This window comes from Mobula hypostoma, chromosome 11 (assembly GCF_963921235.1).
Source record: "Mobula hypostoma chromosome 11, sMobHyp1.1, whole genome shotgun sequence".
NCBI classification, from domain to species: Eukaryota; Metazoa; Chordata; class Chondrichthyes; order Myliobatiformes; family Myliobatidae; genus Mobula; species Mobula hypostoma.
The window spans coordinates 106760685-106784527 of record NC_086107.1 but is presented as its reverse complement, the minus strand read 5'-3'; the positions used below and the strand labels follow the sequence as shown (position 1 = coordinate 106784527).

The following is a 23843-nucleotide window of genomic DNA, read 5'->3' as shown; positions in this document are numbered from 1 at the left end:
ACTGGGCCAAAATGTACTGGTCCCAATTAATAGGCTTTCCAGCGGATGTGTCCCAATTGACAAGAATCCACTGTATTACAATGGGTGACAAAGGTTTAAACAAAGAGATCAGCATTTCTTAATAAAGACCGCAACAAGATTTAGGGAAGGAATTGAAGAGCTCAGGTCTCAGAACACCAGGGGTGAGCATTCTGGGGTGATCTGGCCACCAGAATTGGTGGTGCACAGATCATGGATACTGGTCCTGTACTGTTAATTCAATAACCCTACTAAGACTGTACTCTTTGGATTTTAGAATAATAATGAGGAGATCTTATTGAAACTCTTCTTACAAGACTCAACAGCTGGATGTAGGGAGGATATTTTCTCTGGTGAGGGATTCTACAACCAAGAGTCACAGTCTCAGTATGAAGGGGAGGTCATTTAGATTCAGGTAAGGGCAATTGAAAACCTTGAGTGCACAGATACAGGGATAAGAGGGCAGAAAAAAGACCTGAAAGGTAGCTCATTTACACAGTGAAGTGAGTACCTGGAATGATCTACCGGAGGAAGTGGTTGAGAAGAATTGCAACATGTAAATGGCTTCTGGATTGGTACTTCGAGGGGAAAGGGTTGGAGGTTGTTGGGTCAAATGCAGGCAACTAGGACTAACAAGGAGGAGGATGTGGTCAGCATGGAACAGTTGGGCCGAAGGACCTGTGTCTGTGCTCTATGATTAAAGAAGAATACAGATACGAAAAAATTTAAAAAAGAGGAATTTGAAAGGCTGAGAATTTTTTAAATGAATGCTCCCTGTGGAATTTACTTTTATTGAGATACAGCATGGAATAGGCTTCCAGCCCTTTGAGCTGCACTGCCCAGCAATCGCCCCATTTAATCCTAGCCTAATCATGGGACAGTTTACAACGACCAATTACCCTACCAACCGGTACATCTTTGGACTGTGGGAGGAAACCGGAGCACCCGGTAGGAAGCAAGCAGAACATACAAACTCCTTATGGACAGCAGCGGGAATTGAACCCAGGTTGCTGGTACTGTAAAGCATCGTGCTAACCGCTACGCTACTGTGCCGTACCATAAGAGAGTGGTCTTAATGGTCTTCCTTATCTTGGTGGGGTTAAGAAAAAATGGAGAATGTGGATTACAATTGTCTTCACTGGAAAATCCTGATAATTTCTTAGAAATTCACTGTCAATTTCCAGTTCTTTTTTTTTCTCTCTCATAGTTGTTTCACTGTTCTTGTTGTGATTTCTGTCTCGTGCACAAATCACTATCATTTTCTTATCAGTGTTGATGGGTACCATTGCTCAGTAATCTTGCCAAGTGGCACCAGTCTTGGAACCTCTACGGGGGCAGCAATATTTTCTGAGTTAAAGCAGTCTCCATACTCCAGGTTGCTTATTGTTTAATTAAAAGTCGTTTAAACCAATTTATGGGATGGATTGGCGTTGGTTGCATGTTTCTAAATAAAAAGGTGATAAAGTTGAGTTCCCACTCTGGTGTTAGAGATAGAGTCTTTCAGGCGAGATGTTATACCGGGATAAATGGGACTGATATGGAAGAGTGTCTTGGTGGCATAGATCAGTTTGGCTGAAGAGCCCATTTTGTGACTGACTCTGTCTCCCTTGGTGAAAATAAAATATTTTTAATTTATTCTTTCATGAGATATGTACAGCAATGATTTATTTATTATCTTCCTAATTGCTCCTGAACTCAATGGGGAGGGCATCCACACTATGGGCACCCACCAGTACACTTTAGAAAGCAAGAAAATAATTGCTATTTCTGCAGCACAGTCCCAACTCCCAGAGCACTTTGCATCCAATAAGTAATTTTTTTCCCAAAGTGCAGTCACTGTTTAGTAGGTTAATGTTTACCACAAACAATCCCAAATAATTCATCAGGTCTTTCTCAGTTAATGTCTCCAGGACACTGTCTTTCACTTCAGAGCGCAGTATTTTGATTGCTGCGTTGCACAGTAAAAGCTTTGCTAAATGGCATCCGCAGGGGTTGCTGGTTAGCCGAGAGTTAGGAATGTTTTTGCATAGTCAGTAATGCCCTTCTGTCTCAGGAGGGGGAAGGTCCACAACGCCACCTGTGGATGGTGTTGGTGGAGGTGCTAAGCTTGCAGACATTTTCACATGTACAACGGAAGCACTTTGCAACAACTTTCAAATGCCTAGAACCAAGCTGCTTTTCCTTCAGAAAATTGCTGGAGATGGTATTGCTTCCTGAGCGGAATAACCGAAAGTCTTCTCCCAGAAATGGACGAATAATTCCAGGTCTTTTCCATGGGGGCATAGATAGCATAGATCGTAAGAAACTTTTCCCTTATTATCTGTTTTATGACGTAATCTCTGTATACGTAAGGTAATGGGAGAGAGGTTTAGAGGGAGCATAGGCCACTGACAGGAACTCGCCAGAGTCCTCTGTCTTGGGCCAGACTTTCAAGTTACCCCCAGGGGTAGCCCAACTTTGAAGATTCTTCCTCTCGCAGGGATGAGGTCTTTTGGAGCTTCTGTAGCACTGGGTTTCTACAGGATAGGATTCCCCAACGGGCTTGAGATGGTCCATGGCAGAGTTAAAAGGGGTTTGAAGAAGATATTGTAATTGGAGTCTGGAGCCCACTGCCTGGGTTGATGGTGGAGGCAGATATCTCACAGCATCCAGATAAGCACTTGAGTCATCGAGGCACAGAAGATGGAGGGTCAAGTGCTGGGAAGTAGTTACACGTCACAGAAACAGGTTCTGTGGCCACACTTGTCCGTGCCGAACAAGATGTTTGCCTGGGCTAGCCCCATTTGCACACGTTTAGCCAATATCCCTCTAAACCAGGGGTTCCCAACCTGGGGTCCACAAATCCATTGCTGAAAGGTAGGATGTACATTTAGCACAGAGGTGAGAAGAAATTCCTTTAGCCAGAGGGTGGTGAATCTGTGGAATTTATTGCCACAGATGGCTGTGAAGGCCAAGTCATTGAGTGTACTTAAAGCAGAAGTCGACAGGTTCTTGGCTATTCAGGGCGTCGAAGGTTATGGGGAGAAGGCAGGAGAATGGGACGGAGAGGGATAATGAATCAGCCATGATGAAATGGCAGAGCAGACTTGATAGGTCAAGTGGCCAAGTTCTGCTCCTAGGCCTTGTGGTCCTGTGGTCATGATTTGATGTACCTTAATGAGGTCATTCCTCAGCCACCTCCTCACCAGAGGCAAAATGTCCTAGGATTAGTATTGGTGGGCACTCTATGGTTGGCATGGGTGTGGTGGGCACTCTGTGGTTGGCATGGGCATGGTGGGCACTGTATGGTTGGCATGTGCATGGTGGGCACTCTGTGGTTGGCATGTGCATGGTGGGCACTGTGTGGTTGGCATGGGCATGGTGGGATGAAAGGCCTGTGTCTGTGCAGTCTGGGTCTATGACCAAAGCCATAGTCAATCGGTGTACTCTTACCAAAACACTATCTTATTACAGTCTGTTATTCCGTATTGGTTGTGGACAAAAATGCCAAGTGGTAGACTTGGATGATGAACAGTAAAGCTTTAACCATACCCAGAGCTCTTGTTTAATGCGTAGAGTGCACGGATCGTTGTGGCAGCTGGGAAATTTGAATTAAATCTGCCTGAAATAAAAAGGTAATACTATTAATAATGACCATAAAGTTAATAAATTCTCATTTGGAAAAATCAGTCTGGTTCCATCAGAAGTAAAAATCTGGTAACCTCATTGGGGTCTATTTGTGAGTCCAGACCTTCCAATGTGCTTGAGTGTTGTCTGCCATCTGAAATGGCCCAGCTAGCCACCAGGGTCAAAAGGAAATTAACAAATAGGGATTAATGCTTATCAAACCAGCGATATGGAGCTGAGTTTACGGTCAGATCAGCCCTGATCTTATTGAATGGCGGGGAAGGCTTGATAGCCTACTCCTGCTCTTGTTTCTTATGTTCTTATGATAGCTGACACTATGTTAAGATCGTCGATGTTTTCATTGAGTGTGGTCAGCTGAACACCTTGTGAAATGTTAGGTGGTGTCGGGTATGTTATAGGCGAAATTACATTTGTATTGCTAGGTTGGGGAGTTCCTCTCCAGTATATCGCCTCAGCCCACACTCCCTTCCCTGATGCAGACCCATCACCACCAGTATCCTGCCTTAGAATTAAAGCAACTCCGGCCATCTCTTACCCCCTCTTTTCTTCTCACCTGCCTATCATCTCCTCCTCGTCTTTCCCTTTCTCCCACGGTCCACTCTCCTCTCCTATCAGATTCCTTCATCTCCAGTCCCTTACCTTTCACACCCAGCTGGCTTCACCCATCACCTCCTACCTTGTCCTTTGAATCAGAATCAGGTTTAATATCGCTGGCATATGTCGTGAAATTTGTTGTTTTGCAGCAGCAATACAATGCAATACATAATAATAAAAGTATAAATTACAATAGGAAAATATATTAAAAAATTAAATTAAAGAAGTGCAAAAAAAAAGGAAAAATACTGGGGTAGTGTTTGTGGGTTCATTGTCCATTCAGAAATCTGATGGTGGAAGCTGTTCCTGAAATGCTGAGTGTGCGTCTTCAGGCTCCTGTACCTCCTCCTTGATGGTAGCAATGAGAAGAGGGCAAGTCCTGGGTGATGGAGGGTTCTTAACCTTGGATGATCTTCTCTTCTTAGCCCCTGTCTCCTGCCTTCTCCCCGTATTCCTTCATCCCCTGACCAATTAAGAATGTATCAACCTCTGCCTTAAATATACCCATTGACTTGGCCTCCACAGCTGCTTGTGGCAACGAATTCCACAGATCCACCACTCTCTCGCTGAAGAAATTCCTCATCTCCGTTCTAAAAGGATGCCCCTGTATTCTGAGGCTAAGTTCTCTGGTCCTAGACTCCCACCATTGGAAATATCTTCTCCACATACACCCTGTCGAGGCCTTTCATCATTCGATAGGTTTCAATTTGGTCACGCTTCATTCTTCTGAATTCTAGTCGATACAGGCTCAGAGCCATCGGACACTCTTCATATGACAAGCTGTTCAATCCTGGAATAATTTTTAAGAACCTCCTTTGAACCCTCTCCAGTGTCAGCACATCCCTTCTATGATAAGGGGCTCAAAAATGCTCTCCATGCTCCAAGTAAGGCCTCACCAGTGCTTTATAAAACCTCTTGATATGCTAGTCCTCTCGAAATGAATGCTAACATCACACTTGCCTTCCTCACTACAGACTCAATCTGCAAATTAAACTGTGGGGATCCCGCACAAGGACTCCCAAGTCCCTTTGCGCCTCAGATTTTTGAATTCTCCCTCCATTTAGAAAATAGTCAACCTGTTCATTTCTTTTATCACTTCCCGACATCTGTCACTTCTTTGCCCAGATGTAATCTGGGCAAATGTGAAATTTGTTGTTTTGCGGCAGCAATACATAATAATAAAACTATAAATTACAATAGGAAATATATATATATGAGGTAAATTAAATTAAATAAGCAGTGAAAAAAAGAGGAAAAATAGTGAGTTAGTGCTCATGGGCTCATTGTCCATTCAGAAATCTAGTGGTGGAAGGAAGAAACTATTCCTGAAGTGTTGAGTGTGTCTCTTCAGGCTCCGGTACCACCTCCTTGATGGTAGCAATGAGAAGAGGGCTTGTCCTGGGAGATGCGGGCCCTTATTGATGGATACCACCTTTTTGAGGTATTGCCTTTTGAAAATGCCCTGGATGCTGTGGAGGCCAGCACCCACGATGGAGCTGACCGAATTTACAACTTTTTGCTGCTCTTTCCGATCCTGTGGCGTGGCCGGTCCATGCTAGGTAGTAACACAACTAGTTAGAATGCTCTCTATCTGCAGAAATTTGAGAGTGTCTTTGGTGACATACTAAATCTCCTCAAACTGCTAATGAATAACTGCATCAATATGTTGGGCCCAGGATAGATCCTCAGAGATGCTGACACCCAGGAACTTGAAACTGCTCACCCTCTCCACTGCTGATCCTTCGATGAGGACTGGTGTGTGTTCCCTCGATTTCCCCTTCCTGAAGTCCACAATCAATTCCTTGGTCTCACTGACTTTAAGTGCAAGGCTGTTTGTTGCGACACTACTCAACCAGCTGATCTACTTCGCTCCTCTACGCCGCCTCGTCACCATCTGAATTTCTTTCAACAATAGTTGTGTCGTTGACAAATTTATAGATGGTGTTTGAGCTGTGCCTAGCCACGCAATTGTTCCCTTCTTCAAACATTCACGCTCCTTCTCCTCCCCCCACCTTTCTATTTTTGCATCTCCCCACTTCCTTTCCAATCCTGAGGAAGGCCCTCGGGCCGAAATGTTGACTGTTTTCCTCTCCATAGATGCCGCCTGACCTGCTGAGTTCCTCAAGCATTTTGTGTGTGTTGCTCACGGCAACCTGATGTTTTAAAACAAAAATTCTCTTATCTACTTCCACCTCGGTATCAAAGAGGAGTTGTTATTCAGATCAAAATGGCAGTAATTTTCTCTGCCTTCCTTTGATGACGACAGACACTGGAGTTGTAAGAGTGCTTCTGGAGTAAGGATTGATGCCTGGTGACGGGGAGTGATTTGTACAAATACAAGCCGTTACTTATAGGATGTCTTACAATTACATAGGATCCTCCGTTGCAGGGTTCTATATTAAGCTAGATTTGGAGGAAGGTTGTATATGGATTTGAGCATCTGCATATTCAGGCGTCCTGTATTTGATTTAATCGACATTGAAGGACAGCTTCATCTCTGTTCAAGGGGAAAACAATTGGATCTGCCCAGAGTTATTTCTCACAACGAGATTTCAGAAGAGAATGTCCGCAGTGATTAGTGCCTGGTTTCCGAGCTGAATAGCACTGGGGCCATTTATTGGGCTTTCATCCAATCCAACTTGCAGGAGGTGACGTACGGGAGGGCATCCAATCAGAGGCTGACCTGTGATGATGTCAGAGTACGACTTGTTTAACCATTTGTACTTGAACCATTTCTGTTTGTTGTAGACTGCATGGGAATAGGTTTAATCTTTTGCTTGTCAGTGACGTACAGCACAAATTCCAATGACAAACAAGAGAAATTCTGCAGATGCTGGAAATCCGAGCAACACACACAAAATGCTGGGGGAATTCAGCAGGCCAGGCAGCATCTATGGATAAAAGCACAGTCGACATTTCGGGTCGAAACCCTTCGGCAAATTCCAATCCATCAGTTAGGGGCCATTGTTTATCACAGAATGTCATGGGCCACAGAAAAACAGGGACCCTTTGTGGCTTATCCATCGATAAACACCGGCACCACTTTGACACACAAGGGTGTGTGTGTATGTCTTTGGTGCACGATTAAATGTTGACTGGAGGTCACATTTCTGTTTCTCCAGCGGGCTTGTTGATCTTGTCTGTCTGTGTATCAGTGTCTCTGAATACGAGAATGGCTGCAGCATGAAATAACGCCATTCGGTCTTCCAAATTTGTACTGGCTCTCTATAAGAGGGGGGGAACATCGACTCAGACCATGAGAGGCCTGCGTCAGGCACTTTCATGCCTTACAAGGCGCAGATTGGAAGTCTGTGTGGGGCGCCACTCCTCACACAGACAGTAGAGCAATGTGTGGTGAAGTGCCTTGCTCAAGGGCACAAACACGCCGCCACAGCTGAGACTCGAGCTAGCGACCTTCAGATCACTAGATGAACGCCTTAACCATTTGGCCATGTGCCCAACACAAGTAACTCTATGAGAACATAAGACAAAGGATCAGAATTAGACCACTGGGCCCATCGAGTCTGCTCCGACATTCCATCATGGCTGATTTATTAAACCTCTTGACCCCATTTTCCTGCTTTCTCCTCATAATCTTCGATGCCCTTACTAATCAAGAACTTATCCTCCTCCGCTTTAAGTACACCCAAAGACTTGGCCTCCACAGCCGTCTGTGGCAACAAATTCCACAGATTCACCATCCTCTGGCTAAAGAAATTCCTCATCTCTGTTTTAAAGGGATGTCCTTGTATTCTGAGGCTGTGCACTCTGGTCCTAGACACTCCCAGTACGGGAAGCATCCTTTCCATATCCACTCTATCTAAACCTTTCAATATTCGACAGGTTTAGATGAGATCCCCGCTCATTCTTCCAAATTCCAGCGAATACAGGCCCAAAGTGATCAAAAGCTCCTCATATATTAACCCTTTCGTTCCCAAGATAATTCTTCTGGACCTTCTCCAATGCCAGCACATCCTTCCTTAAATAAGGGGCCCAAACTGCTCAAAGTCCTCCAAGTGAAGTCTGACCACATAGGAGTAATCCAATTTGTCACACTCCCCTCCCTCACCCCATAGCCCCTTCTCTCAAATATCCAGCTCGCTTTGAAACATAATCAAATCTGCCTTGCCCTCTGCTGCAGATGTACCTTCACTACAATCCCAGCAGTTCAGATAAGTGGTTGTAATGGCATGGCTGCACAGTGGTTAGCACGATGCTTTACAGTACCGGTGACCCCGGTTCTATTCCCGCCGCTGCCTGTAAGGAGTTTGTACGTTCTCCCCTGTGAGTGCGTGGGTTTCCTCCACAGTCCAAAGAGGTACCAGTTAGTAAGTTAATTGGCATTGTAAATTGTCCTGTGATTAAGATAGGATTAAATCGGGGGATTGCTGGGTGCTGTGGCTGGATGGGCCTATTCTATGCTGTATCTCAATAAATAAATAAATCACTTTTGATTGTTTTGCCAGTTATCTTTCTAGTGGCCCCTGTTCCTGCCCCCCCTCTACCAATGGTAATAACAATACTCTGTGATTTAAATTCCATTCTCTCAGCTCCCCTTGCATCTGCCCCTGTACCAGTGTGAGCTTCTGCAGTCTATACCCCATGCCTGGAAACATTCTGGCAAATCACTGCTACATCCTCTCAAGTGTGGTACTCAGAACAGGGCAGCTGCAGCTGAGTCAGTGCTTCACAAAGGTTCACCACGACTTGCTTGCTCTTGTATTCTGCGCCTCGCTTTATCAAATCATGTCTGCTCTGTGTAATTTTCCCAACGTGGCTCACTGCTTACGGCGACAGCATCTGTGTCCCTGGCTCTCTCGCTCTTCTCCCCTCTCCCCTCTTTCGCTCTCTCCTCCTCCCCAGCGTGCGTGCATGCACCTGTTTGCGTGTATTTATCTCCGTTAAGGTCACCGGAGGATTAGCATCCTCGATGGAAAGAAACTCAGGGAAGCAGGGTGGAGCTTAATGTAGAATGCAAAAGAAAATAGGGAGTGAGTGGGAATGCTGTTCAGGGTTCACTCATTCATCTGGAAGAAGGTTCACCATTCTCTAGCAAAATTATAGCTTATTTCGTCTGCCTTCCACTTGAAAAAGAAGAATCCCTCATCCCTTTGTAACTCTGACCTGTTACTATTCGTGATTTTAGATCTCATTCTTTGCAGTTCCCTGCTCTTGACACCTGACTAATGAGATGGAAAGAGGGAAATCAGAAAATAACCGAAGCGTCTCACAGCTTGAAAGGGTCAGAGAAATAATTAGAAAGAAGACCGTGGCTGACAGGAACTGGCTTGGGGAAGGCAGGAAACTGAGTGAGCAGGGCACAATTCTCACGCAAGTTAGCAGAGCCACAATTCCCAAGCAGATGGGCAAGGGGTGGGAGGGGAGATGTTCTGGCAGCATTCCAGTCAAATCCTGTAAGGTGCACAGTGTGTAAAGAGCAGTGCTACTTCCAAGCCAGTTCCCTGGATGTCAGCACAGCCTCCAGACCCTGCTGTTGCCCCAATCCCTGCCAAAACCAGAGAATTGATCTGACTATGCAGGCAAAGCTGTGGGATTAAAGTCCAAGGAAATCTTCACCAAACTACATAGCTTCCACTTACCTAGTGACCCTAACATAACACAACATCCCAAAGTGCTTTACAAGAGACTAAGCTACATTAAGAATATTGAAACATTTCTATTTTCCCTTTCAAGTCAATAGACAATAGGTACAGGAGTAGGCCATTCGGCCCTTTGAGCCAGCACCACCATTCACTGTGATCATAGCTGATCATCCACAATCAGTACCCTGTTCCTGCCTTATCCCCATATCCCTTCACTCTGCTATCTTTAAGAGCTCCATCGAACTCTTTCTTGAAAGAATCCAGAGAATTGGCCTCCACTGCCTTCTGAGGCAGAGCATTCCACAGAACCACAACCCTCTGTGTGAAAAAGTTTTTCCTCAACTCTGTTTTAAATGGTCTACCCCTTATTCTTAAACTGTGGCCTCTGGTTCTGGACTCCCCCAACATCGGGAACATGTTTCCTGCCTCTAGCGTGTCCAATCCCTTAATAATCTTATATGTTTCAATCAGATCCCCTCTCATCCTTCTAAATTCCAGTGTATACAAGCCCAGTCGCTCCAATTTTTCAACATATGACATTCAAGTTTGTCATTTAACTATATACGTGTATACTCTCAAATGAGATCTTTCTCCGAACTGGGGTGTAAAGCACAGTAGTACACATAACATACACAACAAAGTAAGGATAAAATCTACGGATGAATTATGCAAAAACTAAGCCATAAAATAAATATTGTAGGGTACAGAACAGATTAACCAGTCACGCTTCGAATGCGTTGTAGCAGAGAGTTCAGAAGCCTGGTGGTCAGAGGGAAGAAAGTTGTTTTCCATCCTGACCGTTCTTGTTGTTATACATTGGAGGCTTCTGCCTGATGGTAGAAAGTCAAAGAGGATAATGCTAAGGGCCCAGCGTACACAGTACTCCTGATAAATGTCCCAGGTGAATGGTAGGAAGCCCCTATAATCCCCTCAGCCATTCTCACAGTCCTTTGTGGGGGATTTCCAGTCCATTGCTTGGCTGCTCCCATACCAGGTGGCGATGTAACTTGTCAGGACGCTCTCAATGGTGCTCCTGTAAAATGCAGTTAAGATGGGGGGGGGACACATTTGCCTCAACCTGCTGAGGAAGTGGAGGCACTACTGTGCCTTCTTGTTCAGGGAGGTGGTATTGGAGGACCAGTTGAGGTCCTCCATGATGTGAAGTCCCAGGAGCTTGGTGCACTTGACTCTCTCTACAAAGGAGCCATGGGGGATGGTTCATCCTAAATGATTTCCTTTCATCTCACACCAATCCACCAGCCGCTCCACTTCCTCTCTGTGCTCCTTGTACTTTCATCCAGTCATGGAACATTACCGCACAGAAACAGGCCCTTTGGCCTATCTAGTCCATGCTGGCCTATTGATCTGCTTCATCCCATTGACCTGCACTGGACCATAGCCCTCCAAACACCTCCCATCCATGTACTTACCCAGATCCTCTTAAATGTTGAAATTACACCTATATCCACCACTTCTGCTGGCAGCTCACTCCACACTCTCACCACCCTCTGAGTGAAGAAGTCCCCCCGATATTCCCCTTAAACATTTCACCTTTCACCCATGACTTTTAGTTCTAGTCTCGCCCAATGTCAGTGGAAAAAAGCTACTTGCGTTTACCCTGTCTATATACCCCTCGTGTTGTGGCTTTCTCTAGAACCTTCTCTTTCGATCCACTTTTATACTCAATAGTCTGGAATCTCTCTCTCTCTTTCATTGTGATATGTTTCATTAGCATACAATACAGTAAAGCTACCATCCAGGCCAGGTCCTCTTCTTGTTAACACCACTGGGGAGGAGGTACAGGAGCCTCAGGACCCACACCAACAGGTTCAGGAACAGTTATTACCCTACACCTCTTAAGGTCTCGGCCCGAAACGTCGACTGTACCTCTTCCTAGAGATGCTGCCTGGCCTGCTGCGTTCACCAGTAACTTTCATGTGTGTTGCTTGAAATTCCAGCATCTGCAGATTTCCTTGTGATTACCCTACACCTATCAGGATCCTGAACTGGCATGGATAACTTCACTCACCACAACTCTGAACTGACTCTATGATCTACAGATTCATATTCAACAACTCTTTACATCTCATGTTCTCGATACTATTTTTACCTTTGAACCTTTGAACATCACTACCACCTCATACGTTGGTCTGAAGGAGTTCCTTTATAAGAGGAAGGAGAATTGGAGGGGTTCAGGGAGACACCTCAGGAGTCTATGAGCCTCAACAGCTGAACGCACACTTCCAGTGCTGGAAGCAAACGAAATCAGGATGCTCAAGTACAGTCTGGATAACCCCAGCCATCCTTGGCGAGGCTAATCTGTGTTGGTGCTGTCTCAGGTGTGGTTTAGTTTGGCCCTGGCTAGGTTGGATTTTAAAACTGAAGCCAGAATTGATGGAATGTAGAGGTTTTGGGAGATTATAGATCATCTTTATTTGTCACATGTACATCAAAACATGGGGTGTCAGGGAGGGGTAGCACCTCTGTTGGGGGAACATGTCGTGTCCTTTTCAAGGCGGTTAGTCCACCTTTGGTCCCCACCTGGCTGTCAGCTCTCACCTGTGGCTTCCCGTAGCAGTTTGCATGCGACAGCGGCCACACCCCGGGCAACGGCTTCGACAAGCCGGCTAAACCAGGTGAGGGTAGCCGACGGGTCTCAAACCCTCGGTGAGATAGGGAGTTGTCTATCCCAGCATGTGAAGACAGACTCCGGCGGATTGAGTGGACGAGACCAATGGAAGGTCCAATGGTCAAGAAGGCGGTTTCTGCAAGCGTCGTGGAACGTGTAGAGCAGGACAAGACACAGAAGACGCCCTGGTCATCCACTGTGCCTAGTCCCATCTCCAGCCGTCTCGACTCTGTCTTGCCACTGGATCCAGACGGGAATTGGGAAGAGAGAGTGAGGCAACTCTCCCTCACTTAAATCCAAATCACGCGCTAGTCTCGACACCATCATAATGGTGTCGAGGTCCTCATCGATGTCGACGATGGACGAACACATCAAAACATACAATAAAGTGTGTTGTTTATATTGAGGACTTACTGCAAGTGTCGCCATACTCCCAGCGCCAACACAGCATGCCTACAACTTAATAACCCTGTAATGTTTGTCTTTGGAATGTGGGGACTGGAGGTAGGAAACGTCAAGGCCGTGGTGGGTGCTTTAATGGAGGCGTGCAGTCTAATAGCGAGTGACCGTCTTAGTCGCTTTTCTGGCGATTGCAAGACCCTTTTGGACATTGTTAATGCGGACTGCTGCACGAGTGATTCACCGATTCATTGGCAGAGAGCAGGGGAATTGCGTGGCCTCAGTCACAGCAAGGACAAGGCCTCAAGCCACAGTGTCGCCTGATTACAGCCGCCGGGGCGGGGGGGCGCGCGCCAGAGCCAGTGTGCTCCTCCAGGGGCGGTGTGGCGCTGTACCCAGGCTGGAGTCAGTGCTGCCCCCCAGTCTTTACTCGCCAGAAAGCAAGCCGTGTTGTGGTCGACTGCAGATTCCTGTGGCATTACGTGGACTCAGGGTCTGGACTATTTTTTTGCATGCTGTGTGTGACTTTTGGGACTGTGTTTTGTACCTTGGCCCCGGAATATCGCTGTCCTGTTTGGTTGTATTCATGTGTGATTGAATGAAAATCAATCTTGAATTTGTGGCAGGGCTTTTAAGTGTCTATTACTAGAATGAGTTGCAACCTGGGTCTAAATCTTAGAGCTCCAATAGGAGTGTCTTCATCGGATGGTACAAGGAGGCTTCAAGATCAGTTAGGGATGGCCAATAGATGGTGGTCTTCCAGTGATGTCAACGTTGTGTGAGCAAGTCAAAGAGATTATTCTCATCTCAGGATCACCACTTCCCAGCATCTCGCCAATTACACGGTGCAACATTTCAAACTCTTTCATCACTCCCGTTGTGCTTGCTCCATGCCCTTTAGCAGTGCTTGGAGAACAAAGTGGCGAGTGTGTGGCCAAATTATTGTAGGTATTTTTAGATCCCGCCTGAAGTTCGCGTGGGACCAGTCCTCTGACCCTTCTGCCATGGAGTGAGAGAATGAGAGAGCAGCATTGAGGCAGCTCCCACGTGAGTTTTCATGTGACAAGCCCCTGCCCTTTGTGATAGGCACAATGCGATTCAGTATTTAGGTCTCAAACGATGGAACTCGCTCATGTGACTTTAGGAAGACACCATTAGGACAGTTCTGAGGGAGCGGCTTATTGTCAGAAGTGTGAATTATGCTGCTGTCGGAGAGCCATTTTATTGTAGCAAGTTTTTGGTCTCTTATCATGGCTGTTCAATCAGTCTTTCAAAGAATGGATGTTTTGCTCTCGTATAAAAACAAGAAAATACTGAAAATCCTTAGGTCAGGCGGCATTTGAAGAAAGTAAAACAGAATTGGTGGTTCAGATCGAATTGGAAAAGTCGGGTTCAGGCCGAGTCGAGGTGGTGGGGTCCAGGCTTCAGAGCATGTGGAAGTGACAGAACCCAATGTTTGGACAAGTTATGTGCCAGGCCAGACTGAAAAAGTTAGGGTGTCAGAGCCCAAGGTGAGGGACGGGCCAGTTCAGCTCACTGCTCCAGGATGCTTACTCGACTCTGCGTGTCGTACTGGACTGACCGATGCAAAGACAAAATACCACAAAAACACTAACACACGTAATTCTTTTTCAAACCCTTATTCTTTACTCATAGCATGCTATGGGGGAAGTTACAGACTGATCTCCCAAAGGAGCCAGTCCAGACACTGCCCCCGAATTACACAATTCTCCACAATATATAACGTTAATCAGGTAGCAGGAAATCTTACGATTACAAGTTTAGATAATATTAGAATCATTTCAATTACATGCTAAGATATAATTAGATATAAAATAATCATTGGTCAGTTAGTTATAATTATTTTAAGCCAAAGCTAGCCCATCAGTTCCTCATTCGGACCCCTTCCTCTTTTCTCCAGAACATTCTAGCCCCTACACTATACTTGCCATATTTAGCTATACCTTGAGCTGCTTCTGCAAGATCAGATAGTTCCTTATTTGAGCCTTTGCCTGTCTTTAGAGAACAATGACTAGTACGTCACCGGTTATTGGGTAAAGCTTCTGTTTGACTGTCCAAAACAGTAAGCTAAGGCGCACCCAAGGTGATTGACCATTGTTCTTAGTCTGTACCCCTATTTACCTACCCCGTTACCCCATCATGCGCTGAACTAAGGTTTTATAGACAGACACCCTTTGTGGACTTCAGTTCAGAACGCTATTTGCTTGTGTTTATTGTTTGCATGATTTGTTTTTTTTTCCTCTCTGCATGTTAAGTGTTTGACGGTCTTGTTTTAAACGGCTTCTTTTAGCTTTCTTTGTTTCATGGTTTCCTGTTGGGAGATTCATAGAATAGTACAGCACAGTACAGGCCTTTCGGCCCACAATGTTGTACCGACCCTCAAACCCTGCCTCCCATGTAAGCCCCCACCTTAAATTCCTCCATATACCTGTCTAGTAGTCTCTTAAACTTCACGAGTGTATCTGCCTCCACCACTGACTCAGGCAGTGCATTCCACGCACCAGCCACTCTCTGAGTAAAAAACCTTCCTCTAATATTCCCCTTGAACTTCCCACCCCTTACCTTAAAGTCATGTCCTCTTGTATTGAGCAGTGGTGCCCTGGGGAAGAGGCGCTGGCTATCCAATCTCAAGGTTGTATAATGTATACCTACTTTGTACTTTGAAAGTTGAGGTCAAAGATCTAAACCTCTCTCCACAGGTGTTGCTAACCTGCAGAGAACTTCCAGCCCTATTGCTGAATTCCAGTATTCGTGGTCTGATATTCGACATTACTTTTGCATGTAACTTCTCCCAATTTTTCAAGGAGCCGGTAACAGTAACTGCACTTGGACAATGTCTCCCATCCACTACATAACGGACTGGTTGGGCACAGGAGTACATTCAGCCAGAGACTCATTCCACCGAGATGCAACACAGAGCGTCATAGGAAGTCACTCCTGCCTGTGGCCATCAAACTTTACAACTCCTCCCTTGGAGGGTCAGACACCCTGAGCCGATAGGCTGGTCCTGGACTTATTTCATAATTTACTGGCATAATTTACATATTATTATTTAACTATTATGGTTCTATTACTATTTATTATTTATGGTGCAACTGTAACGAAAACCAATTTCCCCCGGGATCAATGAAGTATGATTATGACTTCATTGGCTATTGGGGCACCTAGTAGCCTTGCTTTAGTTTAATATTGATTGAGACATCGGCTCAGAAGTAGGCCATTGGGACCAGGTGCTGGCGTTTGTGTTCCACAGAAGCCTCTTCTTTTTCTCTCTCCAACTGCTGCATCAATAAATCCTTCCCCTTCCTGTCTTCTTCGTGCAATTCTTCAGCTTCCTCACGAACCCGTGATCTGGTTTTTACCTCAGCCATTCCTTCACCATTTTGGATAAAAATGCTTCTCCTCAAGTCCTTACTGCATTTATTAATGACTGACCATCTTTTACTGAAGGCCCTCGGAAACAAAAGGCTTTTGATCACCATGTAAACAATGAACTGAATGGTCTCCTTTTGGACTGAGATTTTTGCATCATCTTTAGTCACGGGTGAGGTACTGCAGGGTAGCTAATGTTCATATATTCAAGAAGGATTGCAGCGATAAGACTTTGTGTTAGTAGTAAATTAGATTAGACTCGCTGAACTTTGGGCTTCTAAGGAAACGATTAGAAAAAAATTATTGGAAGTAGGATGTATGACCTCTGGAAAGGCAGGAGACTGATAGTGGAGTTGATACAGTTTTGCGCTTGTGAAATCCTGACTCAGAAATGTGAAGGTTTTTTTTTGAGGAGGTTACTGTGAAATTTGTTGAAGCAAGGCAGTAGATATTGTATATGTGGACTTTAGCAAGGATTTTTAGATCTTGCGTGGTGGGCAGCTCCAGAAAGCAAGGACACTTGCTGGCCGGAGTGTTTTGGAGCACTGCCTCATACAAGTATTACCAAGCCAGTTTTGGATTGGAGGGTAGTAGTGGAGGGTTGTTTTACCGACTGGATGTCTGTAACCAGTAATATACTGCACGGATCAGGGCTGTGGCCTCGTTGGGTGAGAACATCTGAAACACGATGCTGGAAACCCAAAGCGACACACGCACACACAAAACGCTGAAGGAACTCAGCGGGTTAGGCAGCATCTATGGAAATGAATGTCACTTGCCCCCCCGGGTCCCCTCTTCCCTCCCTTTCTCCTATAGTCCACTCTCCTCTCCTATCAGCTTCCTTCTTCTCTGGCCCTTGACCTTTCCCGCCCACCTATCACCTCCTAGTTAGCCTCCTTCCCCTCCTCCCACCTTTCCTATGCTGGCATCTTCCGTCTTCCTTCTCAGTCAGCAGAGAGTATCTGACGTCTCAGTAAGTTTGCTGACAACATGGTTGTTGGAATTGTAGATAGTGAGGACGGTTGCCCAGGGATACGGAGGAACTTAGATTAGCTGGAAAACAGGGAAAAATGGTAGCAGATGGAATTCAGATTTCTACAGATATACAATGGAGAGCATTCTGACTGGCTGCATCTCTGTCTGGTATGGGGCGGGCGGTGGGGGCTACTGCACAGCGTTGAGATGTGATGCAGAGAGTTGTAAAATTAGTCAGCTCCATCATGGACTCCGTAGTAGCCAAGACATCTTCAAGGAGTAATGCCTCAGAAAAGCAGCTTCCATCATTAAGGACCCCCACCACCCAGGAGATGCCCTTTTCTCATCATTACCATCAGGTAGGAGGTACAGGAGTCTGAAGGCACACACTCAGTGATTCAGGAACAGCGTCTTCCCCTCTGCCATCCGATTTCTAAATGGACATTGAAACCATGAACACTATCTCACCATTTTTTTATTTCTGTTTTTTTGTACCTATTTAATAAATAAATAAAAATATACTTACTGTGATTTAGTTTTTTTTCTATTTTTATCATGTTTTGCATTGTACTGCTGTTGCTGTTAACAATTTCACAACATATGCTGGTGATATTAAACCTGATTCTGATTAATGCAAACAAGTGTGAGGTAATGAATTTTTGGCTGTCTAATACTAGTTGAGAATATAAAGTAAACACAAGGGAACTTAGAAGCCGAGGGACCCAAGTTCAAAGCCCCTTAATGGCGATGTTATGGATAGGTTAGTGAAGAAGGAATGTGGCTTTCGGACTGTCATAAGCATGGGCATTGAGTAGAAGAGTTGGACCATGATGTTATAACTGTATAAGACACGTGGACTATTGTGTGAAGTTCTGGTCACCGTGTTATAGGAAGGATATGGCAGCAGGAGAAAGAGTGCGGAAGACATTCACTATGACACTGCAACCAATAGAGTGGTTTAATTACAAGGAGAGATTGGTTGGGCTGGGATTGTTCTCACTGGAACGCAAAAGTCTGAGGGGTGACCTTATAGACGTTTATAAAAATAATGGAGTGTATTTATGTGGTGGGTAACAAGTCTTTACCAAGCATTGGTAAACCTACCATCAGGGTGAAGGCCTACACTCAATATTTTTTGGAGCAGCTTCTTCTTCTCTGCCATCGGATCTTTAAAATGTAGGTTTATTTATCTAGGTAACAGACCCTTCCAGCCTTTTCCACTTTTCCACTTTAAAAACTTCCTGCACAGGTCTCCTGTCGTCGTCAGACACGACGGACAACCTCCCGATAACATGGAATCAGGCCCTTCAGCCCACAGATGCAGTATTGACCATTAAACTGCACTAATCCCATTTCATTCTCTCCATGTTCCTATAAACCTCTCCCACCTTCCAGGCAAATTACAGTGGCAAATTAACACGCCAATCTGCGTGTCGTTGGGAAAGGGTGGAAAACCAGAGCATTCATGGAGTGAGGGGGTGGTGGGGAAGGAGCTCAGAGAGAACACACAAATTCCGCACAGGTAGAATCCAGGCTCAGGATTGAACCTGGGTGTCTGGAGATGGCATGAATGTCGATGTCTGCTGGTTAAAAAAAATCCCCCTTCCTCTATTCCCCACTCTGACCTTTTACCTCATCCTGCCTGACTATTACCTCTGTCCCTCTGAATATACCCCTTGCCCATCCTCTGGGTCCCCCCCCCATCTTTCTTCCCGGACCTCCTGTCCCATGATCCTCTCGTATCCCTTTTGCCTATCACCTGTCCAGCTCTTGGCTCCATCCCTCCCCCTCCTGTCTTCTCCTATCATTTTGGATCTCCCCCTCCAACTTTCAAATCCCTCACTCACTCTTCCTTCAGTTAGTCCTGATGAAGGGTCTCGGCCTGAAACATCGACTGCACCTCTTCCTAGAGATGCTGCCTGGCCTGCTGCGTTCACCAGCAACTTGTATGTGTGTTGCTTGAATTTCCAGCATCTGCAGAATTCCTGTTGTTTGACTATTACTTCCCCCTGGGTCCCTTCCTCCTTCCCTTTCTCCCTTATCCTGCCTTAGAGTTAAAGCAAGTCTAGCCATCTCTTACCCCCTCTTCTTCTCACCTACCTATCATCTCCCCCTTGCCTTTCCCTTTCTCCCATGGTCCACTCTCCTCTCCGATCAGATTCCTTCTTCTCCAGCCTTGACCTTTTCCTCCCACCTGGCTTCATCTATCACCTCCCGGCTAGCCTCCTTCCTCTCCCCCCAACCTTTTTATTCCATCATCTTCCCCCTTACTTTTCAGCCTTGAAGAAGGGTCTCAGCTCAAAACGTCAACTGTTTATTCATCTCCATAGATGCTGCCTGACTTGAGTTCCTCCAGCATTTTGTGTTTTGCTCTGAAGGGGTCTGACCTCATTTTGAACAAAGTAATCTACTTGATTTGTACCTAATCCATCATCCTATACTCTCATCCCCTTTCTGTGATCAGTTACTTGTCTAGGCTACTTCCAATACCATCTCTCAAACCAGTATTGTCCACCTGTGGGTTCTTGTCCAAGTCTCACACATTGTGACTTGGAAATTTATCACTGGTTAGAAACATAGAAAACCTACAGCACAATACAGGCCCTTCTGCCCACAAAGCTGTGCTGAACATGTCCTTACCTTAGAAATTACCTAGGGTTACGCATAGCCCTCTATTTTTCTAAGCTCCATGTACCTGTCCAGGAGACTCTGAAAGACCATTATCATTTCCGCCTCCACCACCGTCGCCGTCAGCCCATTCCACGCATTCACCACTCTCTGTGTAAAAAAACTTACCCCTGACATCTCCTCTGTACCTACTTCCAAGCGCCTTAAAACTGTGTCCTCTCGTGCTAGCAATTTCAGCCCTGGGACAAAGCCTCTGACTATCCACACGATCATCTTATACACCTCTATCAGGTCACCTCTCATCCTCCATCGCTCCAATGGGAAAAGGCCGAGTTCACTCAACCTATTCTCATAAGGCATGCTCCCCAATCCAGGCGATGTCCTTGTAAATCTCCTCTGCACCCTTTCTATGGTTTCCACATCCTTCCTGTAGTGAGGCGACCAGAACTGAGCACAGTACTCCAAGTGGGGTCTGACCAGGGTCCCATACAGCTGCAACATTACCTCTCGGTAATTCATCATTGCTGGGCCAGCTTCTTGAAAAACCCTGTGGTTGACCTTCACCAGAAGGACTGCACTGGTTCAAGGCTGCATCATAAGATCATATAAGATATAGGAGCAGAATTAGGCCATTTGGCCCATTGAGTCTGCTCTACCATTTCATCATTTTCCCTCTCAGTCCTAATCTCCTGCCTTCTCTCTGTACCCCTTCATAACTAATTCCTGACTAATCAAGAATCTATCAAACACTGCCTTAAACATATGTAATGACCTGGCCTCCACAGCTGCCTGTGGCCACAGATTCACCACTCTCTGGCTAAAGTAATTTCTGCTCACCTCTGTTCTAAAAGGACACCACTCTATTCTGAGGCTGTGCCCTCTGGTCTTAAGACTCCCCTGTTACAGGACACAACCTCTCCGCATCCACTCTATCGAAGCCTTTCAATGTTCGATAGGTTTCAGTGAGATTTTCCGTCATCCTTCACAACCAATTCAAAGATAGTTTTGCATGGATAATGAATGATGACTTTACTAATGATTGCCAGATGCTAAGAAATTAAGGAAATAGTCCTAGATTGGACAACCTTCATGTTACACTTGATCTTAAAATTAATTCGGACCATACACTCAGTTGTCAGTCTATTGTGTACCTCCTGTGCTTAATAACGTGGCCACTCACTATATTCGTGGTTCTTCTGCTACCCATCCACTTCAAGGTTCATCTTGTTGTGCATCCAGAGATGCTCTTCTGCACACCACTTCTGCCTCCCGAAGGACCACACCTTGTCATGGCATTTGGAGGCTCGCGTGCCTCAGTGAGCCGGTGAGCGATGTTGGCCGGAGTCAGGGCCTCGTGCTTTGGCTCTTGGTAGGGTCACCCTTCCAAACAGGTCACAGGGTAGAGGCCAGACTAAGAGTGGTCCAGGTTTGGGGCCAACAACCCTGACTGGTCAGATTTAAAAAAATTGTTACAGAAACAGCAATGAAGTATTCTTATTGCCGCCCTGAACACCAGCACAATAACAGGCATTTGATTTGATGACACCACTGTGGTAACGTGTGGTTATTTAAGTTACTGTCACTTTCCTGTCAGCTGGAACCAATCTAGCCATTCTCCTCTGACCTCTCTCATTAAAAAGGCTCTTTGCCCACAGAACTGCGGCTCACTCGACTTTTTGTTTGTTTTTCACACCATTCTCTATAAACTCTAGAGATTGTTGTGCACCTTTAAAATCCCAGGAGACAGCAGTTTCTGAGATACTCAAACCACCCTGTCTGGCCCCAGTAATCATTCCTCAGTCAAAGTCACTTCGGTTACATTTCTTCCCCATTCTGATATTTGGTCTGAACAGCAGCTGAGCCTCTTGACCATGTCTGCATGCTTTTATGCATTGAGTTGCTGCCACATGATTGGCTGATTAGATATTTACATTAACGAGCAGCTGTACCTAATAAAGTGGCTACTGTGTGTATATCCTTGCTGTTAGCGAATATTAGCTGCCTCTACTTTCACGGCCTTGCCTAGATACGTGCCACCTCAGCTTATTTGTAGCTGAAACTTCACCCTCACTCTTGGTACGTCAACATTTTCCTGGTCATCTTGTCCAACTCTGAGTGCCTCAAAGCTCTGCTAGCTGACACCTCCTTCTCCCTCGTCCCTGCGCTCACTGCCTTTCACTGTTTTAGGGTTTGTGCCCTTGTTTTCAAATTCTTTTCTGCCCTCACCCCACCCTGAATCTCTAACCACCCCGATTCTGCACCCGCCTGTTGTTGGTGAGAAGTCTAATCGCCATTAACAGGCCTGTTTTAAGCTGCCTGGGCCATAGGCCTGAAATTCCCTCCCTAAGCATCTTCCCTTCCCTCTTTTATGATGCTCCTTTAGCATTGTTTCTTTCACATCTCCTTACCTATTTTAACATCGAGATACCAGTTTATATTTTTTCCAGCTGTTTTTGAGGTGCCTCTAGCTGTTAGAAGAGCTTTTACATATTAACAAACACAAAACACTGGAAGAACTCAGCAGGGCAGGCAGCATCTATGGAAATGAATAAACAGCCGACATCTCGGGCCGAGGCCCTTCTTCAGGACTGAGAAGGGAGGGGGAGGGTAGCGGGCTCGCAGGAAGGTGATAGGTGAAGCCAGGCGGATGGGAAAGGTCAAGGGCTGGAGAGGAAGGAATCTGATAGGAGAGTGGACCGTAGGTGAAAGGGGATGAGGAGCGGACCCGGGGGGAAGTAATAGGCAGGTGAGAAGAAGTGAGGGGGGGGGACAGAGGAAGGGGTGAGGGGTGAAATTTGCTCACCGGAAGGAGAAATTGATAATCATGCCATCAGGTCGGAGGGTACCCAGGTGGAATTAAGGTGTTGATCTTCCACCTTGCGGGTGGCCTCATCTTGGCACAAAAGGCGGCAATGCATCAACACGTCAGGTTGTTTGAATGTATTGAAAAACTAATAGCTTTCTCATTTTTTCTCTTCTCCCTTTCCTTGGCACTTTCTGTTGTACCTTCACTCTTGGTGTGACCCTGCCCTGCCAACTCCGCCCTGGCTTGCTGCCCCTCTATCTCCTCCCCCCCCGGTATCACTGGCACACTCACTCCATCTACCTCACTCTCTCTCACTGTCTGCCTCGTACTCTCATCACCTCTATCTCTCCCTCTTACTCTCCACCTTGTGTGTGCATCCTCCCCAGCTTTTCTCGATTGTTGTATTTGGATCGATCGTCAACGAGGGCTACGTGAACCGACCGAGCGAGATCGAGGAGCACTGTGTCTTCAATCGCAATGCCAACGCTTGTAACTATGGCATTACCATCGGGGTGCTGGCCTTCCTCGGGTGCCTGGCTTTCCTCGCCCTCGACGCCTACTTCCCGCAGATCAGCAGCGTCAAGGACCGGAAGAAGGTGGTCTTGGGGGATATCGGATTTTCAGGTGGGTGACGGGCTGCCGGCGGGAGGGCGGGTCTCTGTGGGGGAGGGGGGTGTTGACAGGTGCTGGGGCCAAGTGTTACATCTTTCATTTGTGTCTTCCCCTTCCCCTGCTGTAGGCTGCTGGTCCTTCCTGTGGTTTGTGAGCTTCTGCTTCCTCACCAACCAGTGGCAGGCCACGAACCTCGCTGAAGACAACCCGCTGAAGGAGGGGGCAGACGCTGCTCGTGCCGCCATCACCTTCTCCTTCTTCTCAATCTTCACCTGGGTGAGTACCCGACCCTGGTCGACCAGCGGCCTACAGTTAGCAAAGCCTGCGGAGTGAGGTGGCGTCCCTCCTCCCCCTCGAGGCCTGTTGGCGAAACCGACCATCCCACTGGGCCCGAAACGTCGACTGTCCCTCTTCCTAGAGATGCTGCCTGGCCTGCTGCATTCACCAGCAACTTTGATGTGTGTTGCTTGAATTTCCAGCATCTGCAGAATTCCTCGTGTTTGCATCCCACTGGGCCACTATGTCTTGTCTCTAGACAAGGCTGCGAGTCCTGATAGAA

The 23843-nt window shown here is 46.2% G+C and overlaps 1 protein-coding gene across 2 annotated transcripts in view; it reads left to right on the top strand.

Annotated features, from left to right (window-relative positions):
- The window catches only part of LOC134354081 (synaptogyrin-1-like), a 56346-nt gene that overhangs the window by 19104 nt on the left and 13399 nt on the right, over positions 1-23843 (top strand). For both annotated transcript variants that reach the window (XM_063062826.1, XM_063062828.1), the window contains exons 2-3: positions 23059-23296; positions 23412-23560. In XM_063062826.1, the coding sequence (XP_062918896.1) occupies positions 23059-23296; positions 23412-23560 (387 nt within the window). The remainder of the gene's footprint in view (positions 1-23058; positions 23297-23411; positions 23561-23843) is intronic.